The 20,808-nt window shown below is 49.6% G+C and overlaps 1 protein-coding gene across 4 annotated transcripts in view; it reads left to right on the forward strand.

Annotated features, from left to right (window-relative positions):
• Positions 1–20,725, forward strand: part of Mroh1 (maestro heat like repeat family member 1) — an 80,151-nt gene extending 59,426 nt beyond the window's left edge. For all 4 annotated transcript variants that reach the window (XM_057791714.1, XM_057791716.1, XM_057791715.1 and 1 more), the window contains 18 exons: positions 16–130; positions 221–316; positions 884–988; positions 1,997–2,132; positions 2,218–2,330; positions 3,399–3,551; positions 10,734–10,888; positions 14,181–14,346; positions 14,824–15,020; positions 17,846–17,983; positions 18,229–18,343; positions 18,671–18,817; positions 18,926–19,114; positions 19,423–19,578; positions 19,676–19,810; positions 19,885–19,987; positions 20,067–20,132; positions 20,478–20,725. In XM_057791714.1, coding sequence (XP_057647697.1) covers positions 16–130; positions 221–316; positions 884–988; positions 1,997–2,132; positions 2,218–2,330; positions 3,399–3,551; positions 10,734–10,888; positions 14,181–14,346; positions 14,824–15,020; positions 17,846–17,983; positions 18,229–18,343; positions 18,671–18,817; positions 18,926–19,114; positions 19,423–19,578; positions 19,676–19,810; positions 19,885–19,987; positions 20,067–20,132; positions 20,478–20,563 — 2,371 coding nt within the window. In that variant the 3' untranslated portion in view covers positions 20,564–20,725. The remainder of the gene's footprint in view (positions 1–15; positions 131–220; positions 317–883; positions 989–1,996; positions 2,133–2,217; positions 2,331–3,398; positions 3,552–10,733; positions 10,889–14,180; positions 14,347–14,823; positions 15,021–17,845; positions 17,984–18,228; positions 18,344–18,670; positions 18,818–18,925; positions 19,115–19,422; positions 19,579–19,675; positions 19,811–19,884; positions 19,988–20,066; positions 20,133–20,477) is intronic.
• Positions 20,726–20,808: the final 83 nt, after the last annotated feature.

Below are 20,808 nucleotides of genomic sequence, written 5' to 3' on the forward strand. Positions count from 1 at the left end.
TAACCTGCTACTCAGCAACTTGAAGCCTGAATTGGAGGAGCAGGCACAGACAGATGTGATCCACAGCTGCTTACACAGTGTCATGGCCCTGCCACCTGAGCCTGAGGGGGAAGATGGCACCTGCCGGGAGGTATTGCTGTTTCCATGGGGGCAGGGAGTGAGAAGGCCACTGAAAGAAGTGGAACCATGCATGGGGCTGGTGGCCTGGCTCTCCTTCCAGCCTTTGTATCTGGACACGGTGTGCGCCCTTGAAGATTTGCTGACAAGCCTGCTGCAGCGGAACATGACCCCCCAGGGCCTGCAGATCATGGTTGAGGTGTGCTATGGGCACCAGTTGTTGCGGTGATGGAGCGTGGGTATCCCACCTAGTTTCTGGTCCTTTTCTTGCTCTCCCCCCACCACTGTGGTTAGGTACTGCAGAGATAGTTTAATAGTCTCTCTGGGGGAGGGGTCCTTCTGCCTGGGCAACTCTGACCAGATAGTGCCTCTGCAGCATTTTCCTTGACTACTACAAGTGCTGGGATGGAACACATGAGTCCTGGCTGCCGTCTGCTAACCACTTGAGGCAAGCAAGATGACAAATGCACACCCTGCCGTGGTGTTCTTCCCATTCCTTCCATTGTTGCAGTGGGCTGGGGTTGTACCAATCCCTAATCTAGGCACCTAGTGCCTCATAGGCCTGGATCACTCTCTGCCACCTCGAGTGGGCAGGGCTGAGCTGCAGCAGACCCTGATGTGGGAGCCACCCTGGGTCCCACTTGGGTCCCTGCGGCCCCTGAAGCATGGCCTAGCAGGGATGCTGAGCTTGTCATTGGGATGTGGGCTTCTGCACTCCTGGGTTCCTCCCCCAGAGGGCACCTGTGTCAAGTCCATTCTTGTACAGCACCTGAGCCCATGGATCAAGTCCCCGAGGGGTCATGAGAGGGCACGGGCACTTGGCTTGGGCGCCTGTCTGCTGCAGTTCTTCCTGGAGCACTTGCACGTCAGCGTGAGTACTGGACCTGCCCTTCCTTCAGCCCCTCTGTTTGAGGACAGCTGTGCTCCTCATGGCCCAGAGCATCCTGTAGTCTCTGATCTCCTGCTGCTTTCCTCTCTTGTCCCACAATCTTCTCTAACAAGGACAGTGAATAGGACTGCCCTAGATTCAGCTCAGGGCGAGCCAGCCACCCCTAGGAGGGTTGTATTTAGATCTTCACTATTGAGCCACTTAGCTTTGATTGGCACTGTCTGTGTTAATCAGAACTCTTATCAGGAACAGATAGATTTTTACAGACATCTTTTTGTCACCAATTGGAATCATCTTGAGGTATTTCTTATGATAGTTTTATTTTTGTTTTGGTGTGTGTGTGTTTATGTGCTTGTGCTTTTCCCGTAACCATGGGAGTTTTTCTTGGTTTATGTTGACATGAACCCCTACCATTCTGGCAGCAGCAACCACCTGTCCCTAGGTCTTGCATCCTGCCTTGGTCTTCCCCTTTCTCATCTGATGACTTGTGGGATGCAGAGTGCCTGTATTGGGCACAGCTGAGAGGGGATCAGGGGAGGCATGGTGTGTGTCTTGTGGGACAGGGGTAGGGGGAAGTTGTTTGCAGCCTCTGCAGGCAGGAGGCAAGGGTACTCAAAGAAGGGAGAGAAACCTCAGTATATGAGGGGAGCAGAACTTGAGTGATGGACTGGGATCCATTCTGGATAAAGGGGTACCCTGTCTCCTTTCCCTATTCACAGATTTACCATTTGGGGAGAGTCATTCCAAGGGTGGAATTACTGAATCAGAGTGTTTGTGCCTTCTCTACAGCTCAAGTAGAGCTCCCCACTCCCTATGCTTAGGGAGCCAGGTGGACTTGGATGCGAGGGGGAACGTTTACTGAGGTCATCAGCCACAAGGAGGGTCCTAGACCACATAGCTTCTCTCTGGGTCCTACTGACGTAGACTGTACTTGATTATCCCCCCAGAATTCCTTCAGCCCAGTCCCCTTCACCTTCCATCTTCCCCTAGACCTTGGTACCTTTCCACAACCTGGGTCTCCTCGTCGGTCTCTTTGCCCCACGGTGTGCTGACACATGGACTACCACCCGCCAGGAAGCTGTGGGCTGTGTCCATTCCCTGCTATACTTGCAGCTGGGCTATGAGGGTGAGCTCTGCTGGGGACGTGGGGACTGCGGAGGCAGCAGTCGGGACCTCAGTCCAGGGAAGCCTCAGTCAACTCCTGCCTTTAGGCTTTTCCCAAGACCATCGTGATGAAGTGGCCGAGCGGCTCCTCACCCTGAAAGATGGCCTTGTGCACCCTGACCCCACCATCCTTTTCCACACTTGCCACAGCATAGCGCAGGTACTTACAGGTTCCCACAACAAGAAGGGGGGCTGTAGTGTGGGGCTGAGGGACTTCTCAGGAAGTACTTGTTACCTCTAGCTCAGCAGGCCCTGAGTGGCAGCTGTAAGCAGGTTCCATCCAAGGATTGGTGTCTGGGACCCCATTTGGTCAAAACTGCCTGCTCCAGAACATCACAGTCTTGGCAGGATCAAGATGTTTTGTGTGGTAATGTCAAGATGTCTTGGTGGAATGCCTGAGAGGGATCCAGCTGGCTCTGTAGCTGCCTGCTCTCCAGCTTTCTTACTGAAGATGTGGGTTTCTAGAGTGGGAGGACATGGTGCTGGTGTGTATGTGAATGCTCTACCCAAAGCTGAAAACTACTCAGCCACATGCATGGTCCAGCATGGGCCCTGTCTTTGTTCCAGCTGGCTGAGGCACTTTGTCCTATACCACTTGGAAGTCCAGCAGTGGGCCAAGATGTCTCTTTCATGCCCTATATACTGTGCTCTTTGGGTACCATACCCAACCTGAACCATTTGGCCAGATGTCTAGTCTGAGGCTCAACAGGGCTCCAAGGATAGACAAAATAGCTCCTCCCTTAGCAAATCCTACTTGGTACCTTGTCTATGAACATTTCTGCTCTTCTTTATATGGCCAGGATCTCTGACAGAGTCTGACAGGAGGGGCTCCTGGACCTTTTCTGGAAACACTCAGTGCTAGAGAGCAAATATCCAGCGTTGGGTGGGTCAGAGGAGCTGGGTTCTCTAGTTGGGGTTGGCACTGTGATGCTCTTCTTCTGGTGTGTTTCCTATGGTGGAGAGAAAAAGAAAAGGAGGCTGAGCTGGAGGGTCACTTCAGGGAGGTGGGGAAGCTGCAGGCCTGGCCTGATCCTATATTCTAGGAGTTCCAGAACAGCTCCACACAGGTCACTCTCCTGTGCTCGGTGCAACCCCAGCCCAGCAACTGCCAAAGGACCACCTTCCTGGAATAGTTCCAAACTCAGAAGAGTGAAGAAGGGAGAGCTAAACTCGTGAGTTTTCCCTCAGGAAGTTTGGGCTGATCCTACTTTGTCCTGGCATCTCCCAGGTTATTGCTAAGCGCCTCCCATCAGATCAGCTCATCAGCCTCTTGCTCACCATGTTTGAGAGCCTGGGAGACCCAGACAAGAACTGCTCCCGTGCATCCACAGTCATGATCAACTGCCTGTTGAAGGAGCGAGGCACCGTGCTGCTGGAAAAGGTGGGAGTGGAGCATGTTTAGGGGACTAGAGTGAGACTGGGGGCAAGGCTAGGACTGGATCTCCTAGACTTGGCCTGCCTGGTTGTTCCCTGTTTGACTCTTACATTTCTGACTGAGTCGATTTTGGGTCTGATTAAGACAAATCTTTTTCTTATCTGAAGACCACTTAGAACTTGATTAAAGCAACTCTATTAAGAATTTAAGCCAGGTGTGGTGTTACGCAAACCCACGGGAGTCTGTTAAAGGGTCTCAAGAATTTATTTATGGGGCTGGTGAGATGGCTCAGAGGTTAAGAGCATTGCCTGCTCTTCCAAAGGTCCTGAGTTCAATTCCCAGCAACCACATGGTGGCTCACAACCATCTGTAAAGAGGTCTGGTGCCCTCTTCTGGCCTGCAGGCATACAAACAGACAGAATATTGTATACATAATAAATAAATAAATATATTTAAAAAAAAGAATTTATTTATGTATAAGATAGGGATTAGCACTCACTGATACCGAACAGGTACAGGTTACGCCTTCGCCGCTGTGTCCTGCTGTCCTGCCCAGGGACCAACCACACATTCCTTTGGCTCTGACTACGAGAGAGAGAGAGAGAGAGAGAGAGAGAGAGAGAGAGAGAGAGAGAGAGAGAGAGAGAGAGAGAGAGAGAGAGAATGAGAGTAGGTAATGACCCCTCTCCCATCAGACAAGACCATGCTCTAGGGCTTACTGCCTTAAAAGTCATTGGCTAAACGGATAAGATCAAAATCCCACAACACTGTGGTGGAACGTGCCTTTAATCCCAGCACTCAGGAGACAGAAGCAGACAGAGCTTTGAGTTCAAGGTCAGCCTGGTCTGCAAAGTGAGTTCCAGAACATCCAGGGCTAAACAGAGAAACCCTTTAGGGGAGGATTTAAGAAGAAAAAGGAAAGTGCAAGTCTAGCATTTTCGGACCCTCTGTCCTTAGAGTCCTAGCCATTTGGGAAGTTTAGCAGGGGATCACTGTGCCTAGAGCTGAGGAGGAAGAGAATCAGCCTAGCATGGTCGCTGTAATCCTGGCACTTGGAGGTGGGGACAAGGAAGATCAGGGGTTCAAGGCCAGCCTCAGCTGTATAATAGTCCTAGACTAGCCTGAGCTACATGATGCTGTTGCGCTCTCTCTCTCTCTCTCTCTCTCTCTCTCTCTCTCTCTCTTTCTCTCACACACACACACACACACACACACACAAACACACACACACCACACCACACCACACCACAAACACTAACAAGGAGCTGATACTTGCTGAGCTCCTGATTTTATTACCAAGGAGGACATGGGTACATTGGATCACCCAGGTCCTAGGGAGAGTGTCAGGCATGGGACTTCAGGATCTCATACAGAAACTCCAAGTTCATGCACAGGAAGCTATCTGCTTCTGCTTTCTATATGCTTGTGCACTGTGCCTAGAGGGCTGCAGCCCGCACCTGTCTTCTGCTGGTTGTTTCCTAATTGTGCACTGGGAGCCGCTGTGACTGGACGTTTGGCTTGCAGTGAGAGTGAAGTGGGCCTCTGTACTCGAGTCCCTCGGGGTCTGTTAGGCTGCAGCAGGCTGGACGCTGAAGAGTACCAAGTCCTGGAAGGTGGGGACTCAGCTCATTTGCTGGAGGGGTTTTGAAATTCTGTATCTAAGTATCCCAGAAGGGGAGCTGGACTGTCAGGTCACAAAATCATCCCCTGGCAGAGTCACTTGCCAGCTTCTAAGTCTTCCCTGACCCCAGCTGACATCCCTGGCTACCTCCCTCACCCCACACAGCGTCTTGCAGATAGTGTGAAAGTGAGACCACTGATGCCCCTTGGGCTAAGCTCCTTATTATGGCTATCACACTGGTTCATCTGAGACTTAGCCATCATCTGCCTGTCTTTAGAGAGCTAGCTGTTTGAGGTCACATCCCAGTTGGAACCTACTTTGAGAATGGTGGTGGTGGTGGTTACAGGGCTCCATTTTCTGTCTTGTTGTGATAGGCTTGTGATAGTCCATATTAGGATTTAATTTGTATTTTCTGGTGACTGGGAGCTGATCTGATGACTTCCTTTGTGAGGACACTGGTCTTTTGCTCACTTCCATGTTGGGTTGTCTGTGCTCTTCTCACTGATCTTTATGTTGGGATACCCTGAGTGGTCTGGTGGTTCTGAGGCAGGAACCAACCAGGGAAAAAGAAACGAATGTCTAACAGAAGGGCCCTCAGACCAGGGAGTTTCATGTGCTGTGCCCTCTAGACAGGAATAGTATCCATATGTCACTGAATAGCTGACAAAAGAAGCTGGCCTTGTGGAGATACTGTCTGATGGGATCATGGGGGGAGGGGAGCAGAACAAAGGGAGGAGGAACCTAGTGTGTCGCCTGGGTCCACCTGATGAAGCCTGGGTTTTCCAAAGCCACAAAGCTCCCTGGGTCAGACATCAAGGGATGTCCTGGTAGTTGTACAGATGAAGAGTAAGAGTTGGGCTGGAGGTGGTGTTCACCAGGTATATATATGTGGAAGTGGTATTCACCAGGTATATATATGTGGAGGTGGTGTTCACCAGGTATATATATGTGGAGGTGGTGTTCACCAGGTATATATATGTGGAGGTGGTATTCACCAGGTATATATATGTGGAGGTGGTGTTCACCAGGTATATATATATATATGTGGAGGTGGTGTTCACCAGGTATATATATGTGGAGGTGTTCACCAGGTATATATATATATATGTGTGTGTGTGTGTGTGTGTGTGGAGGTGGTGTTCACCAGCTATATATATATGTGGAATATATATATATATATATATATATATATATATATATATATATGGAGGTGGTGTTCACCAGGTATATATATGTGGCTAATCCACATTTGCCTACCTGACATCTGGGTTATTTCTACCTCCTGGCTGATGTGAATAAAAAGTCAGTGAACACAGCTATACAAATATCTTTTTTTTTTCTGCGCAAATATCTCAAGTCCATGCTTTTTATCTCTTTGGGTGTATAACCAAACTGAAAAGTATTTTAAGGATTTAAAAAAATATATTAGGGCTGGAGAGATGGCTCAGCTGTTAAGAACACTGGCTGCTCTTCCAGAGAACCTGAGTTTAGATTCCCAGAACCCACATGATGGTCACAACTATCCATAACTTCAGTTCCAGAGGATCCAATACCCTCTTCCAATTTCCTCAGTTTCCAGGCACGCATGTGGTGCAGATATACATGTATGCAAATCACTCATATACATAAAACAAAAAAATCTTGCTTTTTAAGTTAAATTTTTATTTTAGATTTTATGTGTATGGGTATTTTGCCTGCATGTATGAATGTGTACCATATGTATACAGTGCCTGCAGAAGCCAGAAAAGAGCACTTGATCTCTGGAACTGGAGTTAGAGACAATACTAGTCACTAGACATCATATGGTACTGGCAGCTGAACAACTCTCTCACTAATCCTGATTGATTGATTGATTGATTGATTGAGTGTGTGTGTGTGTGTGTATGTGTGTATGTATGCATGCATGCCACATGTATATATGCCACATATAAAGGCCAGATGAGAAGGTTGGATTCTCTGGAGCAGTAGTTATAATTGTGAGTTGCCCAAATTGGGTGCTGGGAACCAAACTCAGGGTCCTTTGGAAGAGCAAGAAGCTCTGATGGTATGAGATGCATCTGTGTGTGTGTGTGTGTATCTGTGTGTGTGTGTGTATTTGTGTGTGTGTGTGTACCTGGGAGCAGGGGAACTTGTGAGTACCCATGCAGTAGCATACACATAGAGTTCAGAAGACACCATAGGGGGCTTGTTCTCTCCTTCCTCCATGTGAAATTGGGAGCATCCAATTCCAGTCCTCAGACTTGACAGCAAGCACCTTTTCTTGTCGGGCTGCTTGGTGTGGGTATTGGGAACTAAACTGTCGGAACCTTTGTGAGAGCAGTATATATACTCTTAACCACTGAACCATCTTTCCAGTCCCATCATTGTGGATTTGGTTTGCATTTCTCTGATGGTTAATGAACCCAGGCATCTTTGCATGTATCTATTGACTCTTTGTGTATCGCCTTTGGAAAATGTTTATGTAAGCCCGTTGTTGTTGCTGAGGCTTTACTATTAGTGTGTGTGACAACTGAGTCATCTTTATGAGGGTTCTGCCGAATAAATTCAGGTCATCAGGCCAGTGCCTTTAACTGCTGAGCCATCTTGCTGGCCCTCAGAGATTAATGGGCCTGTTACCTTATAGTTATTTATACATTTTATATAATAATCCCTTATCGAGTATATGAGTTTCAAATATGTCCTTCATCCTATAGTAACTTTAACCTATGTCAACTTGTCCTTTGGTGTGTAAAAGTTTCGAGGTTGGATAGTCCCTCTCATCTCTCATATTGCCATGCTTTTGGTAATCGTGTCTAAGGAATCATTGCCAGAGCCATTGTTAAGGAGGCTTTGCCCTGTTTTCCTTCCAGAGCTGTATGATTGTGGGTCTCTCCTGGCTTCCTAGAGCCAGGTGTACTTGCATGGTCCTAAGTTACAGAGCCCAACCAGGAGTTTAGACTTGGGCCTGATCTGACATCTCAGTTATCTTGTAACATGGCATTTCTGCATTGTTGGTCCACCAGGGTCGTGGGAATCCTCTCTACCCGGAGAGACTCACAAAGACAGCCTCTTACAGACAGGCTGGTGCTATTGGACTTCTGGTCTATCACCAAGTCCATTTGGCTCTGGCATGCAGCTGGACTAGATCCCACTGAAGAGATCATGCTCGTGAATGCAGCACACTGTAAAGCTGTGTGGGAGGCAGGGTGGGCGGATGTAGCAGATCTTCAGCACCAGAGTCAGGCAGTGGGAGCAGGGTCTTCTGTGGGCCAAAGGGGAACACAGGAAAGAGGAAGCATATGCTAATGCAAGTGGCTGTGGGACAGAGAAGAGTACCATGGGAAAACAGTCTGCTCAAAAAATCAGAGTGAGAGTACACATGACCCAGCCCTCCACCCAGGAACACTCCTGGATGCACACAGAAATTTAGAAATGGTCACAACAGCGTTATTCAGACGCTACCAGTTTATGAATGAGAAAAGAAAATGTGGTCCGTCCATACAGTGGAATATTATCTTACCATATGGAGGAATGAAGTCCTAACACATCTGCAGTGTAGATGAACCCTGGGAAACATTGTACCTAGTGAAAGCTAGAAAAGCAGCACTATGACCGTGTGATCCATTTATGTGAAATGTCCAGAACATGCAGATCCACAGAGAAGACGGTGGATTTGAGGGTGAGGGGCTGGGGATGAGTTGGGCTCATGAGAACAAGATTTCTTTTGAAGTAATGGAAATTTCTGAAATTGAATGTCTGATTGTTTGCACAACCATCACTGTGCTAGAGCCACTGCATACTGAGACCATGCCTTCATAGCCGTTGTGAACAGATGACTAGACCAAGCTGATGGATGGGGCGGGAATACTCCCAGGTGCTCAGAGCAGAGGGGTGGGACCACAACCCAGAGGTGGACAAAGGTCTAGAGACGAGACAGAGCCTGCCTACTTGGCCAGGAAGTAGGGTTCTGTGCAGAACTTAGAAGTGAAGGTGGACTTCAGAATAATGAGGACCCCCCTCCCCCTGCAAGGACACCATACCAAGTCACCGCTGCCATAGCTGGTAGAAAAAGTCCTTTGCAGAAGTCATTACCCTAGCAGCAGGCCAGGAACAAGAAGTGCTTAAAAATCTCCTAGAGACTCAATGTCTTGTCACAGCTTCAGAGAGAGGCTGGGAGTGTGACTCAGTCCTAACATGATCCCAACAAACATGACCTACCCCACCAAGTAACACCAACAGACTTCCCAGAAGCTGGAAACAGGAAGCTAGCTCCCAGTGGCCAGTATCCAGATGCCTCAGGCCTGTTGATGCCACAGCTGGGTCAGGACACAGAGCAAGAAGATGAAGGCATAGATGAGCAGAAAGACAGGAGGCTACCCAGTGAGTGAACCATTTGGGGACTCCACCTCCTGTCCTCAAGGTCATCCATTGACCCTACTGTCATGCTCACACCTGAGTCCTGTGGTTCCCCAAGGGAACTGCCCTACACCCACATGGACATTCAGCCTCCTCTACCCTTTCTGGTTTCATCAAGGAGAAAGGGCTTAGCCTTGGCAGTTCCCATTGGACCCAGAAACTTTCCAGTGTCTGTTGTTGCTGAGGAACCTTTTGATTCCATCTAGTGGTTCCCTTGCTGAGGACTAGAGTGACTAGCTCTGTTCACAGGGTCATGACTGTCACTTCTGTAATCTACATGCAGCTTTGGCTTGATATGTTGTGTGGGTGGGGGTGTTTTCATGTTTAGAACCAGAGAGGAGATTCATAAGCTAAGCCCTACAAGACTGCCTAGAGGTAGGCCACATTTTGGAGAATAACTGAGGCTGCCCATCTGTCCACTACATTTAGGTAGTTCTCAAGGGAGTTCCAGGCCAGAGCTTTTCCACTCACTCATTCGTGTTCCCCAGTGTTTGTGTTACTTGCTTTGTACAGCAGCAAGACACCCACAAGCTCAAGCAGGCAGGTGTTGCCGCAGACCCTGCCCCTCCCTATCCAAGTCACCTTCTAGCCCAGTCTTACTCATGGGTCCATTGCTCCTGTTTTGTCCTCCCTCTCTGCCTCCTAGCTTGATTTCTCATGTGGGTCCTGCCTCTAGCAGACAGTGGCTGAGTTACAGGAACTCTAGAGACCCAAGGGACCCTTTTACCTCACGCTCCTTGACCACCTGCTCTGGACATCCCAAAGTAGCTATAGCTCCGCCTCCCCAACCCTTCCCTCCTTCCTGTAGTGCTGGGGCTATAGCTCCGCCTCCCCAACCCTTCCTCCTTCCTGTAGTGCTGGGGAGCCTAATCCAAAGTAGTCCTACATATTAGTAAGTGTTCTACCATGGGCCATGGTCCACTTTTCTCTTCTCATGTGGGATCTAGGTTCTTGTTCTTAGCTGCTCACACCAATGGGAGAATTATGGTGAGCCTTTCTGCCATAGGCCTTCAGCTTTCAGTCAAGAGCTCTGGATTTCTAAGGACTTTTCTTCTCATAGTCTGGGCTAGTGGGGCCCTTTCCCATCGTGCCTCATGAGAACATATGCCCTGGGACGTTCATAGCTTCCAAGCCTGACTGCATCATCCCACTTGAGCCTGTCCTGTCTGCAGGTACCTGAGATTGTGAGTGTGTTGCGAACCAAGCTGCGGGATACCCAGGAGGAACACGTCCTACCGGCTGCCCAGCACAGCGTGTACCTCCTAGCATCTCAGCACTGTGAGGCAGTGGTATCCAGTCTCCTGGGAAGCCCCCTGCCCTTTGACAGGTACTCAGTACTGTAAGCTTGTTTGGTGGAAGCCATGCTCCAGCTCTGGGTGGTGGTGGGGGGTGTGTCCTGCATGCCTGCATGGCATCTCTCCCTTCTTCTGCACCCTAAATTTCTGCATGAGTCCCCATGGACCTAGGCTTGTGGAAAAGATGATTACATTGAAAAAGGCCCTACCTCTCAGGTACCCAAGGCATCTGTCCCTCTCCAGATGTCTTTGGATTATGGTTAAGATCCTTCTTGGGAGCCAGGCAGTGGTGGCACATGCCAGCACTCAGGAGGCAGAGGTAGGCATATCTCTGAATTCAAGGCCAGTCTGGTCTGCGAAGCAAGTTCCATAACAGCCAGGGCTGTTAGAGAGAGAAATCTTGTCTTTAAAAAATCGAAAGAAAAAAAGAAAGAAATGAAAAGACCCTTCTTGGGCATACCTGCTAAGCCAGGATTCCTATAGCTCTTCATGGTGGCCACTATCCTTAGCCTCCTGTCAAGCTCTAGGCCTCCTGGCTGGTTCTCTGTGAGTCAGTAATTCACTAGAGTACTCCTCACCGTGAGCAGAATCCCGCAGTGACCACTGTGGACCTCTCTAGGAGCCTAGGAACCCTGCGTTCACCCTATAGCAACATCTTCCACCTTCTCACCAGCCTTCCTCTTCTCGCCAGCCTTTCTTTTCCAGCCTCCTGCCACCTGTTCTAAGAGTATGGACTTGTTGGTCTATCTTTCTTTGTAGTCTTTGTTGGGGGCAGAGGTTATCCTCGAGGCCACTACTGGACCAGATGGTATGGTCCCTACCTGTGCTGGTGCTGCCCCTGAAGTTAGGGCACAGGATATATCATTATCATTTCTTGTTCTTATCAATCTTGGAGGCTGTACATTGAGAGTGGCTGCTGTGTGGTGTGTGTGCGCGCTTAGAGGCCAGAATAATAGGGTGTAATGTCCTTTGGAGTTACAAGTGGTTGTGAGCCACCCCAAATGGGTGTTGGAATCTGAACCTGGGAAGAGCACCAGAGCCATCTCTCCAGCCCCTTGTTTGTTACTCATGTGTGGAGCTCTCATTTAGGTGACTTTACTGCAGTCTTCTCACTTCCCATTGAGACAGGAGCGTGCACAGGTGGGCTGCAAATCCTGGCGCCTCTGTGGCTGTAATCTCATCTCAGACACCGCTCGGTGGCAGAGGCGGCGTCCGGTCCCCAGCCCCATCTGCTCTTCAGTTAAGCCCCCAGTCTGCCTTCAGTCCTGCTGCTGCTCTCGGGGGCTTTGCCTGATCCCGAGCTTTGCGAGCAGACCAAAAAATAAATAAACAAATAAATAGAATAAAAATTCCTTCTGACTTTCTTGCTTAATATACTGCTCTTGAGATACAATGAAGTGGCTTGTTCTTACTACTGTGTAGTATGGCTGTTTTTTTTCTTTTATTTATTTTATTTAATTTTTTTTGGGGGGGGTATTTTGTTTTTTGTTTTCTAGACAGGGTTTCTCTTTGTAGCTCTGGCTGTCTCTGTAGACCAGGATGGCCTCAAACTCAGAGGTCCACCTGCTTTTGCCTCTTGAGTGGTGGAATTAAAGGCATGTGTCACCATCTGGCTATGTTTTATCTATACAGTTTGTCCATTCCCAGGAGATGTTCATAAATATTTCTACCTGTGCTGTTAAGAAATAATGTTTTAGCAGTCTTTTATAGAATAGAACGTAGAGTCTGTCACATGCATATGCCAAATCTGTGTGCCAAGACAGGACTTCCTGTTTATAAATGGTTGGGGAAAGATCAAAAGACATGTAAAGATAAGATTCAGATTCGTGGCCCACCACCATGCTCATCCCCAACATTTGTGATGTGCTGCTAAATCTAAGGCATTGTAAAAATTGTGAGGTCCACAGAATCTGAATTGTTTGTGCTCTGGCCATTTTATAAACTTCTGGTCTTGCTTTGGCATTGGTTGGCTTGTCTCTGGTGTGCAGCCAGCCATCGGGTGACTGAGCCTGGCTTCAAGGCATGTTCTGGTATGTATCTTTCCCAGCACTGGACATGACTTTGCCATGTAGGGGGTGTTTTGCTTTCTCACTGACTCAATGGTCTTTGGTCTTAGAACTTGGAGGATGATTCCAATGGTATCTGTGAAATAATTTCACATTTCTGGCTTCTCTTGGTTGCTGTGGAGGGACCTGCCTGTGCCTATCCCAATGTCTCTGTAAGACGCAGTTTTCCCTTAGATGGATTCTCTGCATCTTGCCGGTGTCTTAGTCTCCTGTGCCTCTAGCTTTGTTTTGAGTCAGGGTGACTTCAAATTTGTTGTATAGCTGAGACTGCCTTGAATTCCTGACCCTCTTGCCTTCACCTTTCAGGGTCTGGGATGACAAGCATGTACCACTATACTTGGTCTCATCAGTTATGGCAGGTAGAAGTTTAACCATTTTTTCCACAGGTATTTCTCTGGTCTCTATTTCTACCTCTCTCATTCTGTCTTCTGAACTCTTCACTTCTGGTCTCAGACTCAGAGATCTACCTCCTGGGTACTGGGATTAAAGGCACACACCAACATGCTTCGCTCTACTGTTGTGGGTTTTTTCTCTCTTCCCAACGCACCGTTTCTCCTATTTGCTATATGACATACTGTGCTGGCATCAGTATGTCCACCAAGTGGGATATGTGCCTTATTTCTACCTGTTTGGTTCTCTTAATCTCATTTCTTACATTTATTTTTGTGTGGATATGCATGCCCATAGAAATAAGGGCACAGGACTAGTTCTGGAGACTGGTTCTTTCCTTTTATCATGTGAGTCCCAAGGATTGAACTCAGATCATGGGGCTTGGTGGAAAGTTCCCTTACTCTGTAAACCATTTGCAAATGCGGTTCATATCTCAGAGTTGCTACTTGTAGAGTTTCTAATTTCTAATAGACATTTTGAAGTTTGTCCTAAATCTCTGCAGATACATGGGTATGACTGTTTCTAGTGTTCTGGGCATTGCCTGAACATTCTCCTCATGCCTCTTCCTTGTGTCCTTGGTCCTCTGACCGCATACTGTCCCTGAGGCCTGAGATCGCTACGCCCTCTAGAGAAGCCTAATCTTTGCTTCCGGCAGCTCCTTAGAGACCCTCCACTTCCTGCCTCAGGTCTTCTTACTGCCCTCTGCTGCCAGCTGTTTCCAGACTCCGGCCGGGGTCAGATCTCTCCCAGCAAGATCTGTTTCTAGCATGTCTGAGCCTTGTGGAATTGTGGGGACCGAGCACAAGGCAGTGGTGGGTAGGGTGCTGCAGTCAGCAGTCACTCAAGATGCTTTTCTTTCCTGTTCCAGTCACACCTGTGCCCTGTGGCGGGCACTGGCTGTGGAGCCCAGCCTCACCACTCAGGTCTTAGAGCTGCTTCTGGAGAAGATGAGCAAAGATGTTCCATTCAAGGAGAGCCGGGCCTTCCTTCTGGGCAGCACTGCTGACAGAGTAGCTACACTGCTTCCCCTTGCGGTGAGTAGGGACTTCAGGGGCTACCTTACATGCTACCCCTGCCCCCACATGAGGCTTGGGTACCCCAAAGGCACCTGGCAGCTGTGCTGGGGCTCATAAAGACCAGCAGGTGTTAGCTCCCAAGGGAGCCCACTTCACATTTTATCCTTTGGAAAAAAAAATAAACCCAGCCCAGCCACACTTTAAGCAATAAAGCAGCTGTGAGAATTTCCTCTCCCTTCTAAGGAACCAAGAACAGATGGTCTGAAGTTTGTCCCCTTGAAGGCCACACTGTCCCCCTACCCTGCCTCATGCCCCGAGGACTAAGCTACACAGGGTCCTATCTACTCTATGGCTTCTTGGGCTCCTCCTGCCTCTCCCTGGGGACCCAAAACCTGAAGTGTACATGGGATTATTCATGCTAAGGCTTGGACCCTGGAGTTAGGGGTACAGAAACCGTCTAGAGGGAGATGTGACCCTCTAGTGGCTCTGCCCCAGGCCACCTGTGCATTGTATGAGGTCCTGTCTGCCCCATCATCTGGAACCGTGGTACTGGAGCTCTACCCTCAGCTGTTTGTAGCACTCCTCCTACGAGTCAGCTGTACTGTGGGTGTCCAGCTGCCCAGAAACCTGCAGGGCAAGGAGCGGAGGAGCACCAGCCCAGCCAAACCAGCCAGGAACCTTGATCCCTGCAGGTAATAGGGTCCTCACCTGCCATCCCATGCTTACTTGTAAACACAGGTTATGTGTGCATGTGTGGTGTGATATGTACAGTACTGGAGGCAGTGAAGGCAGAATGCCAGCTGCCTGGCCCTGAAGAAAACACAAAAGAACTTGTCTGAAGAGTGGTGGGCTTGGAAGGAATGACTTGGCCTCCAAGAACCAAAATCTCTTTCTGCACAAGTTAGGGTAGTCAAATGTGACACTTAGTTTTTAATGAATTTCCAGGTCTAAATATTTCCTGTACCTCCAGGGTGGGGTAGCAAGGTATACCATATGGTTGTGCTGGCTGGGGCTATGGAGCACTCAAGTGAAGTCAGACTGGTGCTAAGCCTCTGTATTGTCCCAGCAGTAACCTTGTACACGTGTTCACAAACCCAGGCAGGAGTTGCATACATGCTCTGGGCATCTTGCTATCCAGGGCTGCTTTTACTGTCTTTACTGAGTCCTAGCTGGTTAGGGCAATTGAGGCAGGGTACTTGCTTATACTGGCAAGTCCTAGAAGGCCATGGTATCTGATTCCTGCATGCTGGTGCTGGTCTTGTTCCATGCAGCCCCCTGGGCCAGTTTGAGCAGAAGTTGAGACCTCTAAGGGAGGCATAGCAATGCCATCTAAACTGCAGGATGGGGCCGTTTCCCTATTCCCTGCCTGCCCTAGCTCCTTCCTATCCAGATTATCTGGCTTAGGTTATGCACCTTTGCCCCACTACAGCAGAACTGCTTACCCATAGTGCATGCACATAAACTCCAGCAGAAGCTGGTGCATGAACAAGACAGAGCAGACCTGGGCCTGGCATGCCTGGTCTGAGGGCTTTGCAGAGCATAGCTGACAGGTGTCATCATCCATGACCTAGTGCTTTGCAAACACCACCCTGTAGTGTTCTGTGCAGATAGGGACCAGAGGCATCTCAATTGCTCATATTTTCCTAAGTATAAGCATATACTTCCCTCCAGAGGTGTTGCAATGGCCTGAGATTAACTGAGCAATTCTCTACTTGGTCTGCAGGCCATGGTCCACTCATACTGTGACCGGCTGTGACTCTTCAGGTTCTCGTTAGGACCATGCTTAGCCCTTATCTGGCCTGTGGCTGGCAATGCCCACACTGAGGATGTTTCTTGCAGGTGTACTGTGGGCATCTGCCCAGTTACCACAGCAGCCGTTGTGCCATTTTCTCAGTCTGTAGTCGATGCAGACTGCCTTGAAGCATAGGATTCCTGAGAGCGGTCTTCCAGCTGTTTTCTTGGGGGGCTAGCTCAGACAGATGGGACCTGTAGGTGTTTATCGGGGGCTGTTGGTTAATGGCACATCACCTAAAGATGCTCATGAGATAAACCACTCCTGCCTATCACCTCAGACTACAAGCTCTCATCCCTGTGCAAGGTTCTTGTCCCTAAAACTAGACTAGCTTGCCAGTCTATATAATTTTTTTTTTTGTTTGTTTTTTGTTTTTTTGTTTTTCGAGACAGGGTTTCTCTGTGGTTTTGGAGCCTGTACTGGAACTAGCTCTTGTAGACCAGGCTGGTCTCGAACTCACAGAGATCTGCCTGCCTCCGCCTCCCAAGTGCTGGGATTAAAGGCGTGTGCCATCACTGCCCGGCTTGCCACTCTATATGAATACCCAGATGTTCCATGTTATGCTACTAGACTCTGAACAATGCCATATAGTCCTGTGTCTATCATGCCTTCCACTGAATGCTACCAGCTGAGGTTCTACATAGCATGCAGGCAAGGAAGGTCTGCCCTCTGTCTAGATATATGGCTGGACACCACCTTTCCTCTCATCCTACTATATACTACTTGGCAGTCATAGCCTTCCCTACCCAACCCATGTAGGAAGTAACCACTGCAGTGACAGGCTCACTGTAGCCACAGCCATCACCTTTTCAGTAGGTAAAACTTCACCCCTAGTGGGTCTCGTGTTATCCCTACTTCCCCAGACCACTTAGGTGATGCCTCATAGACTCAGGTACATACAGAACATTATGGGGTCTAATGTGAATGCAAGTGTCAGGGGAAGTCAGGGCTATGAGACTGGAGAGCCATACATTTCTGCAAGGGGTATATCCACTTTGATGAGTCACCTTGGTACAGAATCTGTTCAACTTCTTCCACATGGCAGAAGGGTAAATCTTAGCAGGGGCCAAATTCTAATTATAGCTGAGCTTAGGAAACAGCAGCACTAGGCCTCTTGCAAGAGACTGGAGTAGGTTCTTGCCACAGGAACTTAAGAGAGCCAGTGGGAAGAATCAGGGGATAGCCCTGCCCACAGTGCCCACCCCCACTTTCAGTTGGTTGCTCTCTGATACTAGCTGAGCTGATGTTTCATTGTGGCCTTACCTTAAGGATCTATTCAGTTTCAGTGAATCGGATATAATCCTGTATGCCACCTTTCCAGAGGCCTCTGGGTCCTCAAGGTAGACACAGACTCTATCCAGGTCCTGGTTGGGGATGGACAGATATCTGAGAGCTTAAAGGCTAAATCTGTGGCCTTTGTGTATAGCTTAATGGTTCTATATATTATCCTAGAGACTGGTAATGCCCAATCTGGCTAGCTTACCTCCAGGCCAAATGATTAGTCTTTCCCTTGAATCCATTTCAATCCTGATACCCACTGGCCTCTGAGCTTGCTCCTTTGAAGGATGATATGGGCAAGATAGGCCTGGGCAGCCACGGAAAGCTTTTCCTGAGTGTACATGCGAGGGAGCTACACACGCAGTGACTTGCCAGCATTTGCTGGTCCTGGTAGAAAGGAACAAGGCAGACAAGCCGTCAAACACCATCCATTCTACACACAAACAGCTCTGCAGTGGATGCCCTTCAGGCCTTGCTGCTCCGAGGTGGCAGTCAAGATGTGTTGCGGTATGTGGAGCAGGAGGGAGGCTGGGAATTGCTTAGGACCTCAGCAAGGCATGAGGATGGAGTTGCCCAGCTGGCCAGGTAAGCAAGCCACACCCTCTCCAGGGGACATGAGGGTGTGGGCCATACACACACCTGTCAAGAGGCACAGAGAAGGGGTATCCTGTGGGCTTGACAAGGGTAAGGGGTGGGAGAATGCCTAAGGTTCTAGCCATGCGAGTGGGAGGTAAAAGTGCCCCTCGGGTTAACACAGAAGCTGGTCTTGGGCAGTGGTTTGCCAACATCCAGGCTGGCCAGCTCCTGCCTTTTGGGACCTCCTTCCCTAGTTCCATGGCAAAGTATGCAGGCCCCCGTCTTCCTCTGGTGATGAAGGCGCTCGTGTGCACGCAGAGCAGCGTGTATGAGATCCAGAGGGTCACGACTACTGCTTTCCTGGCTGAGGTAGGACCCTCTGTTTTGAAATGAGAAGATGCTTTCTTAGAATCAGTGAGATGGAATATGGCAGCTATATCCTACAGACAAGCTTGACCAACCCCAGTCTTTGCCAGAGCTTGCTTAGCCCCACCTACTAAAACCCTGCCTGGAATCAGCCAGGGTTAGGCCCTAGGTAAGGTCAGAGCCCCTGTTACCAGAGGCTGATAGCCTCTGAAGAATGGGAGACCAGGGTAGGAAGAGGCCCTTAGCTTCCTCCTTTCAGGCAGCTACAATATTTGGACCTAGGCTGGTGGGGGTCAGCTGGCACAATGGTCAGAGTGGCTCTGCTTCTAGCTACTCAGCAGTAATGTGGTCAATGACCTAATGCTCCTGGAGCCACTGCTGGACAACCTGACAGCCCGGCTGAAGGATTCAAGTGCCAGTGTACGGCGTCTGGTGCTTCGAGGTCTGGCCAACATCGCCTCTGGTTCACCTGACAAGGTGGGCCAGGCCCTAGGAGATATGGCTGAGTATAAGGGGCAGCATGGGGCATTCAGCTGCTTGGGTTTGCGTGTAGGGTGGGACAGGCTGAATACAGTGGTCTCCTAGGTGCGAGCTCATGGCCCCCAGCTCATGACGGCTATGGTCAGTGGGCTAGATGATGGTGACGAACCACACAGTCTGGTGGCCTTGGAAGCTATGGTGGGCCTTGCACGGCTGCTAGATCTAGTGGAGCCATGGGACCTACGCTTGGTGCTGCTGCACACAACCATCCGCATCCGGCCCTTCTTTGACAGTGTAAGCTGTAGGACACCTGCAGTCCTATCTCCACCCTCAGCCAGGTCCTATAGCAGATGGCCAGACACATCCTGAGGGAGTCCTGAGTTTTAAGATGTATGTTTACATCAGGTACTGCTTTGCTGGGCTTGGCTCCCCAGCCCCAGTGAACAGATCCTCTGTGTCAGCCTCCAACTTCCTACACTCACTATTGCATACCCACCCCCACAAGCCACTTTCAATCCTTAGTACCAAAGTAGGGGCTCAGATTGCATGCAGGTCTCCCTAGAAAAGGGGGCTTGTGGTGACATGGCTGCACCCCCTGCTAGGAAAAAGTGGAGTTCAGGACTGCATCCATCCGTCTTTTTGGGCATCTCAACAAGGCTTGCCATGGGAACTGTGAAGATGTCTTCCTGGAGCAGGTTGTGGGTGGGTTAGTGCCACTCCTACTGCATCTGAGGGACCCTCAGGCTTCAGTGGCCAGTGTGAGTGATCGTCGGGTTCAGGGGGAAGGGTGCTGGGCTTGGCATGATTTCCCTCAGGCCTGGGAGAACTTGGGCATAGCACTCCATTATATCGCAGGCCTGCAAGTTTGCCCTGTGCATGTGTGTCCCTCACCTGGAGTGTGCTGAGCTGGCAGCTGCCTTCCACAAGTACCTTCAGGAGGGCCGCAGTGTGCACTTTGGGGAATTCCTCAACTCCACATGCAAGCACCTGGTGAGAAGAGTGCTGTGGGAGACCCTGCCTGGGGTGGGCTGAGGACCCTGACCCTTGACCCTAGTGTTCTACAGATGCATCACTTCCCTGACTTGCTGGGCCGCCTAGTGAGCACCAACCTATTCTACTTCAAGAGCAGCTGGGATGATGTCAGAGCCGCTGCTCCCATGTTCACAGGTAAGCAGGCCGTACTATTATCATCACCCCATCTCACCTCAAGTTTGTACACTACACAGCTTTATCCCCCCTGCTTCAGGGTTCCTGGTGTTGCATGCAGAGCCTGAACAGAAGCCACAGGTGGACCTGGAACAGCTTATTGCAGGTGAGCATGCCCCCAAATCCAGAACACATGGCCCTCTACTGCATCCCAACCTTCCCATCTCTGTTTGGGGCTTTGCTGACCCTGTAGGCACCCGCAGGGACTAAGTGATTTTCCTGGATTTCAGGATTTTTTTCCCCCCTGTCACTGGTGACCTCATCGTCTCTAGTAATTCACGGAAACTTCTTAACTGTTCCAAAAGAGCTTAAAAAACACTAAAAAAGGAAAAACTATCTTTCCGTTGGCTCCCGAGCCCTCCCAGCAGAGGCCCGTCTGTTAGGAAGGCAGTGGGCGGCCCCACGCACAGGCCCAGGCATGTGCACAACTGGCCTGTTCCTCTGCCCACAGCCCTGCAGCTCCTCTTGAAGGACCCAGTGCCTGGGGTGCGGGAGAAAGCTGCTGAGACACTGGGCCGCCTGGTGAAGTTTGCCTGAGGCTGATTCAACTCCTGCAAGCAAAAAAAAAAAAAAAAAAAAAAAAAACCCCAGCTTATCCTGCCTAGAGGACTCTGCTGCCACCACACACGGGGCCAAGACTGCGGTGCGCTATTTATTGCCCAATAAAGCCACTTACACCTCAATAGGTGACAAGCGTATCAATACCACCTTTCCCTCTGCTTAAGCTAGAAGGGAATCCTGACGTCCCCTGGTATGGGGTACCATGTAAGGTCAAGCCTGAG

The sequence above is a fragment of the Chionomys nivalis genome, chromosome 17 (genome assembly GCF_950005125.1).
Source record: "Chionomys nivalis chromosome 17, mChiNiv1.1, whole genome shotgun sequence".
Classification (NCBI taxonomy): Eukaryota; Metazoa; Chordata; class Mammalia; order Rodentia; family Cricetidae; genus Chionomys; species Chionomys nivalis.